The sequence below is a fragment of the Lissotriton helveticus genome, chromosome 5_1, assembly GCF_964261635.1.
Source record: "Lissotriton helveticus chromosome 5_1, aLisHel1.1, whole genome shotgun sequence".
Taxonomy (NCBI): Eukaryota; Metazoa; Chordata; class Amphibia; order Caudata; family Salamandridae; genus Lissotriton; species Lissotriton helveticus.
The window spans coordinates 1,626,824,025-1,626,840,487 of NC_136065.1; the positions used below are offsets into that span (position 1 = coordinate 1,626,824,025).

The 16,463-nt window shown below is 45.9% G+C and overlaps 1 protein-coding gene across 3 annotated transcripts in view; it reads left to right on the top strand.

Moving 5' to 3' along the window:
• Nucleotides 1–16,463, top strand: part of SLC12A6 (solute carrier family 12 member 6) — a 784,900-nt gene that overhangs the window by 469,526 nt on the left and 298,911 nt on the right. For all 3 annotated transcript variants that reach the window (XM_078644820.1, XM_078644821.1, XM_078644822.1), the window contains one exon: nucleotides 14,784–14,914. In XM_078644820.1, the coding sequence (XP_078500946.1) occupies nucleotides 14,784–14,914 (131 nt within the window). The remainder of the gene's footprint in view (nucleotides 1–14,783; nucleotides 14,915–16,463) is intronic.

Genomic DNA, 16,463 nt, shown 5'->3' on the forward strand with positions numbered 1-16,463 from the left:
GCCATCAGACGCAGGGCGGGGGTTTATCCCCTGCCCTTTTGGCAGCAACCTCAAAACCTCTTTAGTGCCCCTCTTAGGTGCATAAAGCCATCCAGTAGAATGCAGGGCCAGCCAATCCTCCAGTTGTGGCGGAATATTACATGTGACAGGTGGGTTCTTCCAAATGTCCAATGGGGCTATAGCCTACCATTCTTTTTTACCCCACCCCACCACACCTGCCACCTACATCAGAGCAGCTTATGGTGGCCCATCTGTCTGTTTCACACCAGGAGATTCAGCCTCTTTTGGCCAAAGGAACCATAGACAGGATACCGCCCTCAGAAGTGGGGTCTGGATATTATTCCTGCTAATTTCATGTGCCAAAGATTGGAGGCCTCTGTCCAATTTGAGATTTCCCCCCTCTCAGTACCTCCCTGTGCAAGGAAAAATGTAAGATGCTCACACTGGCCCAGGTTCTTTCTGCTCTAGATCCCAGATTCTGGATTGTGGCATTGAACCAGTATGACACTTGTTTTCATATCCCTGTCCTACTGGCTCTCAAAGGCTACCACCAGTTCAAGTGCAACCACAAGCCTTTTCAGTTAGATGTGCTCCCTTTCGAACTCACTGCTGCCCCTTGGCTGTTCACAAAGTTGATGGTGTTGGTCGCTGCCATTGTCTGGTGTACCAGTTTTCCCCTACCTCAATGACTGGCTGTTGAAGGCTGGCTTGCAACAGACAGCCGTCATTCAAATCATCTGTTGTGATGCATTTTCATAAAGTTTTGCAACACGTGTTTCTGCTGAAGCCCTTTGAGATGGCACAGTGGGAATAACATGTAATCCTTACTTACCTCCTGTGTGCACCCTTTGAATCGATGTACAGTGGTCCATTGTGCCTCTTCAAATCAAAAATGATAGTTGTAATAACATCAGCACACTGTTTAAGCTGCAGACCCTCTTGATCCAACCACATTATACCACCTTTTTTCCCCAGGCCAAACTTGTGTAGGACTGGAGCTGTGTTCTTGATTAAGGTGGTGACACCTTTTCATGTCACACATGCCCTCACTCTCCTGACCTTCTTTGCATCGCCTCCTCCCTTTAAAGAGGAAGGGAGACCCAAAGAGAGTGCTCAACTTGTACTTCGATCACATCAAAGAACAATGGATAGACGATTAGGTCTCTGGGGTTTTCTAGGGCAAAGCAGTGCAGAAGTTGACCATCTCATGATGGATAGTCCTCTGTATTGAGACCAACTGCGCATTGGCTAAGAAGCAGCCTCGAGAATATCTGAGGGCTCTTTCCACAAGAGCCGAGGCTCTGTGTGGCAGTTACAAAGGTATCAGTGCACATGTTCGCAAAGCACTGTTTTCGGGACAGTCCGGTCCACCAGGATGAGCATTCTGCCTGTTCAGAATCTGCAGGACCTTTTACTCTGAGACATTCCACAGACCCACCACCTTATGAGGTACTCTTTGGTATCTAATCATAAGGCAAGAAATCTGCGGTTGGGGTGGAGCTGCAGATTCCCACCGCCATTCCACCTCTCTGTTCTGTGGAGTAGTCTTTTTTGCATCTAAACATGTCCCACCTTAGGAATCTTCCAATTTGCTGATTGGCTCCACCTCTCAGAGACCGGGCAAGCTTATGAAAGAAACTGATGTCAGTGCACAAGGGTTGCACTTATTTGCTGCTCTGCTCATCACTTCCTGAGTGGAACGATGTTGCACTACGCCACCTACAGGTGCAGAGGTGAACTGCTTTTTGATTTTTCCGTATCCAGTGTGACACCAGGAGATATTCACAAGGCGAGAAATCTACTGTTTGAAGTACCCTTCAGAAATGTATACCAAGGGGCAGTGAATACAATGAAAAAAAATCAGGGATCGACATGCATCTCAACACCACCCCCTTTTTCACACTCTCCCTTTTACAAGCCACAAATATAAATTGACCTGAGGAAGAGACTCCTCCACATCTGTGATTGGAGCCAACTTTAGACAGATCACCGCTTATGTCATGCTACAAGAAAAAAAAATACATACTGTGGCTTGGTAAGATTCTCCATGTGTTCCCATGCCTCCGCACCTGTACTATCAGTGACTGGAGGTAATTTTCAGTTTTGTGTCCGAAGCAGTCCAGGGGCTTCAACAGGCTTATCAACAACAAAGATGGCTAGTGACAGTTTACTCCCCTCTCCCCCTGCCCCCCCACACTCCAGTATGCTGGAAACAGTATCCTAGTGCACACAATCTAAATTAAAACACAATAAAGATGAACAGATTAGTAGCTTCAACTTTTACAAGAAGTGTGGACAACAAAAAATACTCCAACATATTTGCTGTATAACTTTAAAGAAATCCTACCCTCATTCTTCAATTAATTAAGCTACTCTTGACACTAAAGGAAAACCTTATTTGAGTTTGAGAGATGGTTTACACCGGCATGCCAATTTAAAAATTAAGGCTTTATGTTCAATGTAATACCAAGCCTGCTTTTCTCGTCGTTTACTGGCACCTTTTAAGAGCAGCAAGTGAAGACTGAATGCCTTCCTATTAGCCTTTAACCAAAGTAGACGATTAAATTCTGCACAGCCAGTCTTGTTTGTGTTGCCTGGCACTAAACTCCCCTGTAGCCGTTTGCACCCTATGCTAAGCTTGTATAACATTATTTCGTCATTGTTGAATCTTTCAGGATAAACAGTTAGCAGGAAGTGTCCTAACCTGATGCCCCTTTACATATTTTCATGCTGTAAAACTGTATTCTCTGCTTTCCATGAAATTTTGTTCACAACTTAATAACAATTATTTAGAACAGTCAGCTCAGATTACCTACTGTGAATATGTTCAAACAGACTTGATTATCATGTTGAAGAGAAAAGTGAAATAAAACAAATGTTAATTGCATATTAATTATACACATTCACTTTTAAATGATTAACATGTAAGCTAAAAGGGGCATACCAAGAAGAGGAAGAAACAACGTAATCATAATAGATGTTTCAGGCTTGTGACTTGGTTCCAGCCCGGATGGCTCTGAGACTTCTTGGTCTCCTGGCCTCGTGCATACTGCTGGTGCATCATGCCCATTGGCATATGTGGGCTCAGCAGTAAGACCTTTGCCTTAAGTGGCCCCCAATAATGAAGTTATCTCTGTGTCTGCGTCAAAGCATTGGAAGAGGCAGCCCAGGACGTTTGAAGGTGGATGCGGATGCCAACTTGATATGCTACTGCCCAGTCCAGGGCTCACAGTAGTTAGGTTGCTTCCTGAGCCAATAGATGAAACATCCCTAGGTGAGGTGGAAATCGGATGCCTCTGGTCTCATCATCGTACTGACCTGCACACTCCTTTTTGCCCTCAAGGTCTCTTTGCCTTCCAATAGGGGCAGGTTGGTACAGGTTCCAATGAACAACATGACCGCCATGTGGTTCTGCAACAAATACGGCGGTGTGGGGTCCTGTGCTCTTTGCCTGGAGGCCCTGAGGCTTTGCAGTGGCTGGGTCCCCGTGGGATCTCCTTGTGGGTCAGTCATGTGATGTGTTTTTTGAATGCCATGGCAGACTAGCTCAGCTGGCGTTATCTGTTAGACCACAAGTAGTGTTTGCTTCTGAAAGTGGCATAGGGTGTCTTTGCTCAATGGGGTATGCCCTTAACAGATTACCTCCAGGAACACTCAGTATCTGACTTTTTGCACCTTGATTGTTTCCCCACGAGGGTTTCTGGGAGATGTTTGGGCTTCTGTGGGACTCCAGCCTCCTTTATGCATGCCCTCCTCTGCTGCTGATTCCACTGATCCTGAGGCAAGATCGGGCTCAGCTCACTTAGATAGCCCCAGATTAGTCTTGTGCGAACTAGTATCCTGCCCTGCTGGATCTGTACATCTACCCTCAACTTCAACTACATCTTCAGGTGGACTTGGACCAACAAGAGGGCAGAGTTCTGCACCCAAACCTCCATAGTCCACATCTCTATGCATGGCGATTGAGCAGAATCAACTAAGTGGATACGACCTTCTCTGAGGGTGATTAATGTGATTTTGGTTGCTCGCTATCCATCCACAAAGTCCATCTATTCTGACCACTGATCTAGACTCATTGTATTATATAACACCTATTACCTCTATGTGTGACGCTAAGGTACTTGTCTACACAGGTAGCATGCTACACCGTGTCCACATGAACTATATTACAACGGGAATACACACCTCCTACATCACCTTTAAATATGGAAGGCCCTCCATCCCCTGGCCTCGTTTATTGTCAGCCACCCCTCTCTTCTGAGATTCCTGGCCTCAGTAGCAGTGAATTCAGTGCACTGCTCTTGAAGGTTATTTCTCATCTGAAATAGAAAGTGGACTCGTGTTCAAATCGAGCCCACACTTCCTACTCAGTGGGCCTTGGCTTTTCCTCAGGCGAGACAACCACATTCTTCAGATGTGTTATCCCAGCTTCAGACAGATATTTATCCAGGTTTCCAATTGATTCCAGAGTGAATGCACAGAGGAATACTTCCCTCGAGGACTAATGACCAGTTTACCATAACACTCTCCTCCACAGATCTAGCCCCATACTTTTTTTCTGGTTGTGCCTCTGCCTTTTGCATTTCATTTTTTGCCATCACACTGTTCTGGTAAACCAAGACGTCGGACAAAATTCTAGTTAATGCAGGGAATATGGCCTGAATGTGTTAAGAATGACTGGACTTGCCTGAACAGTATCTCATGTGGGAATGACCTACAAACTAAAGACGCAGAAGACTTTGAGGGTGTTATAAAATGGAGTCCACTAGGGTTTATGCATGGGGCCTCCAAACTTGCCAAAAGCTCTTTGTGTGAGAACGACTGGATATTTAAGAGACAACTATTGCAATGTTAAAACTGTTCTCCTAAGAGGCACCCCGAGAGTACTGGTCTTATCACTTTTGGGACGGAAGAGCCCTCTCCATAGTAATGGACGTGTACACCTGCCAAGAGTTCCCAACTGTACTGTTGTCTGGATCCATAATGCTGATTTGTTTTTTTGTCATCGGTGAACATGGATCATGCGTGTGCACCTTGACCTAGACCGGTTTAATTGATTGAGGTCTTGTTAAACCAGGAGAGATGCCCAAAGCACTCCCTCATAGTGGTGAAGTCTACTACAATCGCCAAGAGTTAAGCAGGATGAGCGCGGGGTTGCCGTATACCATGTTGTGATCCGTAGAAGGAAAGAAGTCCTTTTTTAACATGTGCAAATTGAGTGAGGCTTTCATGCTCACTCACCTGTTTCAACCACTGTTTGCTTAACTCACCCTTGGCCTACATCAGTTCGATGAAAAGAGCTATGCAGCGCAGGAGTAGTGACTATGCACTGGATGTTTGTGTGCCTGGAAAAGGGTACAGTACAGGGGGAGAGCAGTGCTGTACAGTGCATGCATGGTGAGTGCGTGTACTGTGTTTATGTATACCAGAGAGGAATACATTACATGAGAGATGCAATGCTGTGTGCTCATTGAAAGCATGTGCTGGGTGTATGTGTGCTTGCGAGAAGTATAATACATGAAGGGTGTAGTGTTGTACAAAGCATTCATGGTGAATGTGTGTGCTAGCAAAGGGTGTGTTTGCATGTGGCACACCATGGCACAATACATAAAGTCTACAGCAGTGTTTCCCAAACTGTGGTCCGAGGACCCCCAGGGGTCCCTGACACATTCCCAGGGGGTCCGCAGGCAGCAGTTTTAAAAGCACTGCAAAGTATCTTGTTTAATAGCTGTGTTCAAAGAACAATAAAAGTGTCAAGATAACAACAGTGATTAATGTCCCTGCTGGAGAGACATGAGAGTTTTGTCTGGTGGCAGCTTTTACTGAACTAATGTAGCACAGAGGGCTAATATGCCTACTGCAAAGAACATGTACCATGCATTTTCAAAAACAGAATTTTATATGGAAACTGTCATCAAACAGCTGCTTGCAAACTGCAAGGTACAAGTTAGTGACTTATGTTTTTTCTCAGTCTTTCATTATCCTGATGCTTCTAAAAAGGTTTATTTGGGTTGGAATACATGTTTATTGTTAAAGCCAATGCTAACCACTGTGTTATATTCTGAATCCTGAGTTTGTGCTTCTCCAGACCAGCACTCTTTAAAAATGCCTACCAGTATGAATAACATGGGAATTCTACACCTTGTAGTCCCCTTTGCCTTATGTAACATTTTCTATACACTGATTGACACATATGATTCACAGTCTCTATATGTGTGTGATGTAAAGTGCTCTGACATCCTACAATGATATGAGAGATGCTATAACAAATGAAATACATGTGACAGAGGGGCTATGGAGCTATGGGAGGCACTGTTGGAGGGTGATAACGGGGGAGTCATTGAATAACCCCCAGAAAGAGTGTCGTATTCTTGTGCATAGTCAGGTCTTCATTTACTATTCTTTAAAAGCTAATACAATTCAATATATAATGATAAATGTCTTGTAGAATGCACCATTATTTCTTAAATTTCCCAAAGCCCCCTTTGTAGGGGTCAGGCTCAATCACTGCACTTGGTGTGCACCGTATGGACACTGGTCTGAAATCATTTGCCAGGGCTGCTTTGGGTTTCCAGTCTGGCCCTGGCAGGAGCTCTGTTCTGCGAAATAAAGCCAACCATTGAAAAATCACGGAGATGCAGCACTAACCTTCCCATTAACTTTTCTCGTTTTCTTGCAAATTCTTTCAATATAAAATACAGAAGTGGTGGAGAATGTTGTTAGCCTCCTTGGCTTAACTGCAAAAAACACAGTTGATGGACAGAATGTAGAACAATGTCCCTTGCTCACTTTGCCACTGGATTTAAGCAAGCCGGGCTGAAGACGGCTGGAATGCCAGAAACCGGTCCTCGGAAGCTTGTTTCCGGTCCAGGGAAGACATGGCTTGGCAGTTCGGGGTGGACTGTTCCCATGAGGCACAGGGTCAGATTGATTTGCATATAGCCATGTCTGAGCTGGGGTGGCAGAGTGGGCTAAAGAACGGTGATGGATCAAACCCAGATCTTTTGACTGGGTGTGAGTGTTTGATTGGCTCAGATGCTCCGTCCATCATCACCCCCTTTTGTACCGCTTTGGCCGCCATAAGTGTGGCAGGGTATGCTCAGACGTGAGTCCCTTGCTCACTTTGCCACTGGATTTAAGCAAGCCGGGCTGAAGACGGCTGGAATGCCAGAAACCGGTCCTCGGAAGCTTGTTTCCGGTCCAGGGAAGACATGGCTTGGCAGTTCGGGGTGGACTGTTCCCATGAGGCACAGGGTCAGACTGATTTGCATATAGCCATGTCTGAACTGGGGTGGCAGAGTGGGCTAAAGAACGGTGATGGATCAAACCCAGATCTTTTGACTGGGTGTGAGTGTTTGATTGGCTCAGATGCTCCGTCCATCATCACCCCCTTTTGTACCTCCTTGGCTTAACAGCACACTTCGCCACTTCAGAAACGCAGGGCTGCACCATATTTACAAGAATATGGTGCAGCCCTGCGTTTCCCCAGCACTGGTGCTACACTTAACAGGGGAAGATTGTTTATGTACAGGAAGATCCCCCTTCCTGCACATAAACAATCTTGAAATATAATGTTGTCACTTCCATGTGTGCTGCATTAAGCAGCACACATAGAAGTGACAAAATGTCATTTTTTTAAAGGTTGTTGGTGTGCAGGAAGGGTCACCTTTCTTAACATAAACAATCCAAGGCGTTTTGCAAAAACAAAGAGAAATGAAGCATTTCTCATTGTTTCGCCAAGTTCAGACCAGGTTTTCCCTGGTCTTAATTTTGGCGCTGCTTCCCATTTACGCTGCCCTTGTAAATAGGTTGCAGCGTCAAAATCAATGGGTGTTGCAGGGGAAACGCCCATCGCAACACCTACTGTCCACCCCTTTCACGCTAAGCATTGTGTCAAAGGGAGTCTTATTTACAAGGCACCATTAAGCCACGTTAAATGGATTAACGTTGCCTTGTAAATAAGGCAAAGCCCCTATCGCCACAGAATCATCTCAAAAAGTGATGTTCCCATGGTGATAGGGGCTTGTAAATATGCCCCCAAATCATTAGCAATTCGAGTATTTGTTTTGTGTGCACACGTGTGCTAATTTTTTCCGAATTACTGTTTTAATGTTTGAAATTTAACTCCTACAAATTGCTTGGGGGTCCCTGGCTTCCAGTGGTGACTCAATGGGGGTCCTCAGGAGTCAAAAGTTTGGGAACCACTGGTCTACAGTATTAAGCAGTGCGCGCAGAGTGAATGTTTGCGCTCAATGTTTGTGCACCTGAGGTGACACAATACATGAAGGTAACAGTACTGGACAGTGTGTGTGCTGTATATGTACACTGATTGTGAGTGTGCCTGCAATGGTACATTATATGTAGGACCATGGGTTACATTTGGGAAACTCGGACCTGCATGGTGAAGACATGAGGAATAGAGGAATCCCCTCCAGACAGATTTGTATATTGCTGCATTCCTGTGAGCTGGGTGGGACGCGGTGCAGACGGCAGAGAGCTACTTCCCATTTAAACATCAAAGGGTGCTCTTTGACTCTGTGAAAGATCACAAGAAAGGGGCCTGGACACACTCAGGGTGGAGATGGGGCTGATAAGGGAATGATAAAGAGTAGTGCTGCCAGCCTAGGATTAACTTTTCGATGCACATATCATTATGACTGACATCCAAGTGTGAACTCTAGTCACTTGATGGCCTGTGTTGTGAGACTGTCAGCTTCTGAGTCTCTCCTGCTGTGACACAGCCTTTCAAGAGGAAGAGGGAGAGGAAAAGTGTACACTTCCAAAGAAGCAGAACCCCAAAAGTAAAACTGCAAAGACCCAGACATCACATTTGGTGTCTAAAAGGGGACTGTAAGAAGAATGAGGTTGATCCCCATACTTTGTCATCTGCCAAGCAGCCAGATGGGCTGCGTGAGAAGGGAACACTCTGCTAGACGTCTGCCTGTGACCAGGACTGGGGCCTCCAGCACCAGCATCTGCCTGCTTGCCAATACCAGTGTGCTTTATGAGGAAGACGTGAGCCCTGGAGGGAACAAGGTCCAGTGGGGAGCCCTGTCTAGAGAACTCCTGGTGTGAGGAGATGGTTACTGCACCAAATGGGTTGTTTTTGCTTGTGTGCAGAATCAGGCTGGCGACCTCCGTATGCCAAGAGAGGGCCACCGTGAGCTGTATGCGGTGCGGTGAGAGTGAAACCCGTACCCCATCATTGTTGTGACCACATATGCCAGAAGGGGCTGCTGTGCATGTTACTGCTGCTGACAAGTTCCAGGACCTCTGCGGGCCTTCACAGTGTCACTGTATACCAGGAGGGCCCGCTGTGGTATAGATTCCAGTTCAGTAAAGACACCCCGATAACTCCGTTTCCCAAGAGCGGCTGTCAGTAGAGAGTGAGTTTTGAAGTTTGGCCACCACCTAGAGGACTGGAAGCTGCGACTCGTGGAAGTAAACCAGATCAATAACGGCCCCTTACCTGACCCATGGACTGAGGAGGACATCAAGAGTGCATCACCACATTGCTGGGCCCAGATTGGGAGTGCCAGGATCAACTTCCTTCCCCTGTTGGCCTGTTGGAGAGCGCTGAACTTAGCGCGGTGTGGAAGCACAGGAGCTGCTGGAACCGCACATGCCCAGGGAAAGCCTGCACCTGCCTTTCATCCTGTGTGCAGCCCTACTCGACAGCGCAGGACTTGAGCATTGTGAGTGTCTGTGGTCGGGAAACCCGCTGAGGCGTTTACTTTATGCTGGAGTGGGTGAACTTATTACATGCCTACCAGGCCAGGGGGACTTGCTGCTAAAGGTGCTGCAATGCCAAAGGCACTTTTCACTACTTTCTAAGAGCTGGAGTGGACTTCTGAGTAACCTCAGCACCAACGCAGCACCACTTTTGCATTAGCACAGCACCAGTGCAGCATCACCTGAGCATGAGCACAGCACCACCAAAGCATCACTCAGCACCACCTCTGCACAAGCACAGCACCACCTCAGTATCTGTGCTGGGGTGGCAGAGTGGGCTAAAGAATGGTGATGGATTAAACTCAGATCTTTTGACTGGGTGTGAGTGTTTGATTGGTTCAGATGCCCCGTCCATCACCACCCCCTTTTGCACTTTTTTGGCCGCCATAAGTGTGGCAGGGTATGCTCAGACGTGAGTCCCTTGCTCACTGTGCCACTGGATTCAAGCAAGCTGGGCTGAAGACGGCTGTAATGCCAGAAACCGGTCTTCGGAAGCTTGTTTCCGGTCCAGGGAAGGCATGGCTTGGCAGTTCGGGCTGGACTGTTCCCATGAGGCACAGGGTCAGACTGATTTGCATATGGCCATATCTGAAAAGGGGTGGCAGAGTGGGCTAAAGAACGGTGATGGATTAAACCTAGATCTTTTGACTGGGTGTGAGTGTTTGATTGGTTCAGATGCTCCGTCCATCACCACCCCCTTTTGTACCACAACTCACAACAGGCACGCGGTTGCCAGATCATAGCCCGCCTGAAGCCCATATTATGTTTGGGGACCTGGGGAAAGGTGGCATATACCGCATTTACCGTACACTGATTAACAATACCCCGACTTCCTTGGACCGACTGCGGACTCAATGGGTGGACTGGGTGGGCCCCTTGGAGGAAGAAGACTGGCGTGATGCCCTTATGGCACCCAGTACGGTCACCGCCTCCGCTAGGCTGCGCTTAGTGCAGCTCTATTATCTGCATGCTGCATATCTTACCCCTGCACGACTTCATCGCGCAGGGCTTAGTCCGTCCTCAGCCTGTACCAGGTGTGGATATGACCCTGCTGACTTCCTCCACATAGTTTGGGCCTGTCCCCTCTTGGCGGGATTTTGGCAGGGCATCGATGAAGAACTCTCTGAGGTCCTTGGGTGGGATGTTCCACACGACCCTAAACACATGCTCCTGGGCATCACTGATGGGCTGGACGGGTCACGCAACGAAAAAATGTTCTTTACTACAGCTATGGTGTTAGCTAAAAGAGACATTGTGGCCTCTTGGAAATGCCCCGAACCTCCAAGTGTGGGGTGTTGGTGGAATGGAGTGGACTGGTGCGCCACACAGGAGAAAGTTATGTATGCAGCACGTGGTTGCCCCAAGAAATACAGTACAATTTGGGGGAAATGGTTGGGAGGAGGGTCTAACTGTGAGAGATTTTACTGTTTACATCTCATTTCTGCTTTATTAATGTCTGTATGTTGGGTATTGAGAACATTTGATTGCAATGTTAATGTTAATTTATAGAGCGCACTTACACCGGGTGGCTTCAATCCTCGATCATTGCAATACGGTGCGGATTGGCTGGTGCATTTCTTTTGTAAAATGAATAAAAATGTGTTTATCAAAAAAACATTATTTTAAATGGGGGCGATGTAATGTTTGTTTGTAACCTTGTCAATATAGGAACATTCCTAAACAAAAAAAAATCTGTGCTATGCACCAATATGTAATCACATAGTGAACCAGTTCCCCTGGATAAACATATAAACTGAGCTTGTGAGTCTATCTTATCTCATTCATACAAACAAACAATACTCGAGCCCTTAAATACAGTTTGGGAAATTTAGGCAAGGAATGGCCCAGAAATTGTCTCACAATTGTGACCTCCCAATTAGTGATTTAATCTCAAAAAGATTGGTTTTGAAATTACTGGTAATTGCTTTAAAGCCTGCAGCATATTTAGTATCCTGTTGATATATATCAGGGGTCTCCAGCCTGTTCCATGATAAGGGCTACTTTTTTAAAATTAATTCCTCCAGAGCTACTAATATTATAAGAGCTGTACACCTCGGACAAGAGTACATTAGTGGCCACCCTATGCATGATTAAAGGCTCTGCGCACCTCAGTGTAGGATTGCCAGCAGTAATGTAAACAAGCATTTACAATGCAATGGTTTCGCCTTTTGAAAGGTTTGAGCTATTGGCATTGTAAATGACAAAATCTTTATTTATGTGTTTGTTTTGAAAATAAATAAATAAATGGCATTGTCATTTACAATGCCAATAGCTTCAGAAAGCTTTAAAAAAGGCAAGAGTGAACGTCGTGCAGGGCCAAAACACAATTATGCTCAACATAAACTCCTAAATAATTTGTTGCATGCAATAATAATAGGAAAACAAAAAAACCGAATCATGCTGCACACTTACTCAAAAAAAAATCTATATTGCCATTATTAAAACACCAGTTCGATTTCTGAACTCTAAACATTATACATAAACGCAATAACATCAATGCATCAATGCACCAAAACCTATAAATAAGGCACATAAATCATGCCATGTCTTCTACTATAAAGGTCTATGTTTGGGGTAAGAAACTCAAAGTATACATTATACCAAGGGATAAATATTCATCTAGGGCCCTTACTACAAATTTTAGGTAAAATCAAGGGGCATATTGAGCAATGTGGCGTAATTGCAGAACTTCGGAAATTTCATAACAGGTGCAACATGAGTTTATCAAAAGTATGTCAGATTATGCCAGCAGAACAAAAATGTTATCTCGGCCTTCTACAAAGCAGCCAGTGACTGTGTGAAGGTGAAACAAAAGAGCTAGATGTACATCGGCTCAAAATCAACTTCAAATTTAAAAAGTGCAACACATGTAAAATCAAAAGAGTTGATGCATCATACACATTCTTGATGAATTATGTACACGTTTAATACATTCTATTATAATATGAGTGAAAAGTCTTCCGCTTTAAAAGCAATCTTCTTTGAAACTTTTGCAACTAAAAAGGTCATACGAACCATGGTTCTTTTGAGGACATTTAAAACAGTTTGTGTCGCACTTAAACAATAATGTGGGAATATATGTTTGAAAGGGGAAAACAATGACATTGTTACACATCTAGCCTTTGATGCATAATTTATGACCGCTTTCTTCTGAAATGGGAAACATACCAAGACTCGCAGATCGCTGATGCTAATTAAAACATTGATGAAAGCATGGGGTGTACCGAAGATCAGACCAGAGACTGCTTGGTGCCTGTAGGAGAGGGGGGTGGGGAGGGGGGCAGAGGATCGGGTGCAAGCGAGCTCCGCACTGCTTGGTGCCTGTAGGAGAGGGGGGTGGGGGGGGCAGAGGATCGGGTGCAAGCGAGCTCCGCACTGCTTGGTGCCGGTAGGAGAGGGGGGTGGGAGGCAGAGGATCAGGTGCAAGCGAGCTCCGCACTGCTTGGTGCCTGTAGGAGAGGGGGTGGGGGGGGCAGAGGATCGGGTGCAAGCGAGCTCCGCACTGCTTGCTGCCGGTAGGAGAGGGGGGGGGGCAGAGGATCGGGTGCAAGCGAGCTCCGCACTGCTTGGTGCCAGTAGGAGAGTGGGGTGAGGGGGCAGAGGATCGGGTGCAAGCGAGCTCCGCACTGCTTGGCGCAACAAACATGGAGAGGACATGAGACGGAGTTAAACAGCACCGACACACGCAAAGACTTAAACGTAAACACATGCCGCCGGATGCATTCCATTAACGGAAAACAATGACAACAGCAACAAGACACAGAAAGACAAACATGGAGAGGACATGAGACGGAGGTAAAAGAAATTTGCTTACCTGATCGCAAATACACAGTACTTCCTGGCAACTTAAATCTTGCAGCCCCCTCCAACAGAAGACACTTCGAAAAAGACAAAAACATGACTGAAAAAAAAGGAAAATCTGCCCACCGCCGCATGACGATCGCAAGGGGGCGGGATGAGTAAAAATCGCGGGAACGCCCACGAATCTGCTCCCGCAATGACGGACAGATCGCTCTTCCAATGGCTAGCCTCCTTTTATGGAGCTAGCCAATGGAAGAGAAGGCGGGACAAAGTGCACATACTGTGAAACATAAGATTTCGCCTGCGCGAACGCTGCTGCGCAGCGGACACCAGGCGAAACCTAAAAAGGCTTCGTCAATTTAGAATGCCTCTATAGGGGTAATACAGCCACGGCTGCAATGCCATCCTGGCACTAAGGTAATTATATTTGTAATAACTCTGCCAATTCTGCAAGTTTTATCACTCAATATCCTCTTTAAATATACTTTGGAAATTATGGGTTCTGTGATTAAACAATTTTTCGTCTCAAATATAGTCTTTTCAATTTTTGTACACAGGAGACCTTCTCTCAGGTCGCTGAAGAGCTACCATTCGCTCACAAGCTACTTGTTGGAGGTGCCTGATCTATATATACATGTTATTGGCTACAAGTCTCTATATTACCAGATATGAATTTTATCACCTTTACTGCTTTAAAGTACAGCTCTAATTATTGTCCCTTTCAGGCCAGTTTAATATTACTCGATATAAATATGCGCCTCTTTGGAAATACTGCTCTTACTTTAATAGCTAATAAACTCTTTCAACAAAAGTGTTTCAGGATTGTACCTTTCATAGAAGTAAGTTAAGTTATTTTAAAAAAATGCAGTTCCTCATGGAGTAGTTGTCTTTGGATGTGGGAATATTCCAAGAGATGGCTGAAATCTATCTTCCTGAGGACAGGAATACTCTGCGAATCATCCCCTCCTTTAACTCTGTCCAGACCCTACCAGTTGCAATTCCTCCTCCTTTGTAACCAGTTAACACATTTGCAATCTAAGACCAGCGTCCCTAGCAATCACTCCTCTCTGTCTTGATAGATTGCAATAATAGTGTTCGCACACTAACCTGAAGTTCTGATGTTCAGTTTCCAATTGTCTCCCACTGAGTAGATGTCATCCATCTTCATCGATGTCTATCATCTTCTCAAAGCGTCTCAACCCCTTAGTTTTGTAGCCTCTCACAACTTGTCTCTTTTTTTGCCTTCACAGCCGGAGGCTCTTACTTCATGATTTCACGTGCCCTAGGCCCAGAGTTCGGAGGAGCAGTGGGGCTTTGCTTCTACCTTGGAACCACTTTTGCAGCCTCCATGTACATCCTGGGTGCCATTGAAATTTTTTTGGTAAGTTTATCTGTGCGAATTATGGAATCTGGTGTCATTGTTGAAGCTTGCTGCTGGTGGAATGTGAGCGAGGGTTTAATATTGTATGGCCAGTTCACCCACAGGGAAGCACAGGAAAACTTGCTTCTAAAAGTCTTGGGGAAAGAATAATTAATTAGGCATAATGGAACAGTTATTCATGCTGTCTGTGATGTTTATTTAGCTGTTTAATAACATGGCAGTTGTCACCCTGCAATTCCTTTTAAGTGCTATTTTAGAGACACTGTTGCATAATACGTAATCTAGAGTTAAAGTGGAATGCCACAGTCCAGAGAATGAAGTGGGACCATCAAACTGCATTCTTCACTTGCGATCTTGGGAGTGTAGCTAAGCCACGAAAATGGTGGATACCTGAATTCCAGAGCTCCGGCCACACCTCTTCTATCTTGCCTCATCCTGGCTGTGACACGCTCCATACCGTGCCCTTGGTAGAAACGTGGTACCCTAATTGATTTCCTGTAGCAGAACTGAGTTTGTGGTGCCTTGGGGCAGAGTGGCAAGGGCGGATGCGACCCGGTCCAGCAGCACAAGATAGTGTCTCACATGGCTTGAGTGGAGCTCAGCTGATGTGGTGTACATGAGGAGCAATTTCCCGGACCCAGTGAAGTACTTTGACAGTGTCCACAGCCGCGTCAGTGGAGGAGTAGTGGTTGAGTCATGGAGGAATGAGTGGGTGCCGTGGGCCAAGACTGCGCCGCGACGATGAGACAAAACTGTTTGGCCTGGAGCAGCGGCTGCATCAGTGGTCAGGGATTGGTCCCGACTGAAGCAACCAACTGCATTGTGCCACAACGGCGCTTGGGTGAGGGTGACCACCAGTGGTACCACCCTATATGATACCTGGTTGAACAATGAACTGTGGAACATGTTCGGCCCTCCCCTTCTTGCTCAAAGTGAGTTTGTGCGAATTTCCTTCCTCCATTTGCATTCAGATACAGCAATTACAAAGACCTTGATCTTGTACCATGGTGACCTGATGGGAGTGTTGCAGGCCGTGGGCCCACCCTGCCCTTGTTGCTAAGACTGAATTTATATTTGCGGTTTTGAGACCATCGCCCTCTCATCTCCAGGGACAGATGGCCAACTTGAGAAAAGAGATACAGATCCTCCAAGATAGAGCAGAGGACGCTGAAGGGCACTTGCACCGAAATATTATCTGCATCATTGGACTTCCTGAAAAGATTGAAGATCCTTCTGTGGGCCTTTTGACTTAAATATGGCTCACTAAGACTGTGCTCCTGGAAAGTTCTTCTCTGTGGAGAGGGCACACAAAGTCCCTGTGCGGTCTTTAACCCCCCTCAACCCACTCCGTATCTCCCCTGGAATGCCCCCACGTCCAATGTGGAAGCTTGGTTGGTGTTTGGTCTTAGAGAGCCTCACTCATCTATATTCTACTCTTGAGCTGAATTGAAGAAGATAAAGGATGATTGTCATGGATTGTCAAGGTTTTTGATTTGAAAAACTGCTGTAGGTTTTCACAGTTTTGACTTGTGGCATGTATATTATTGTT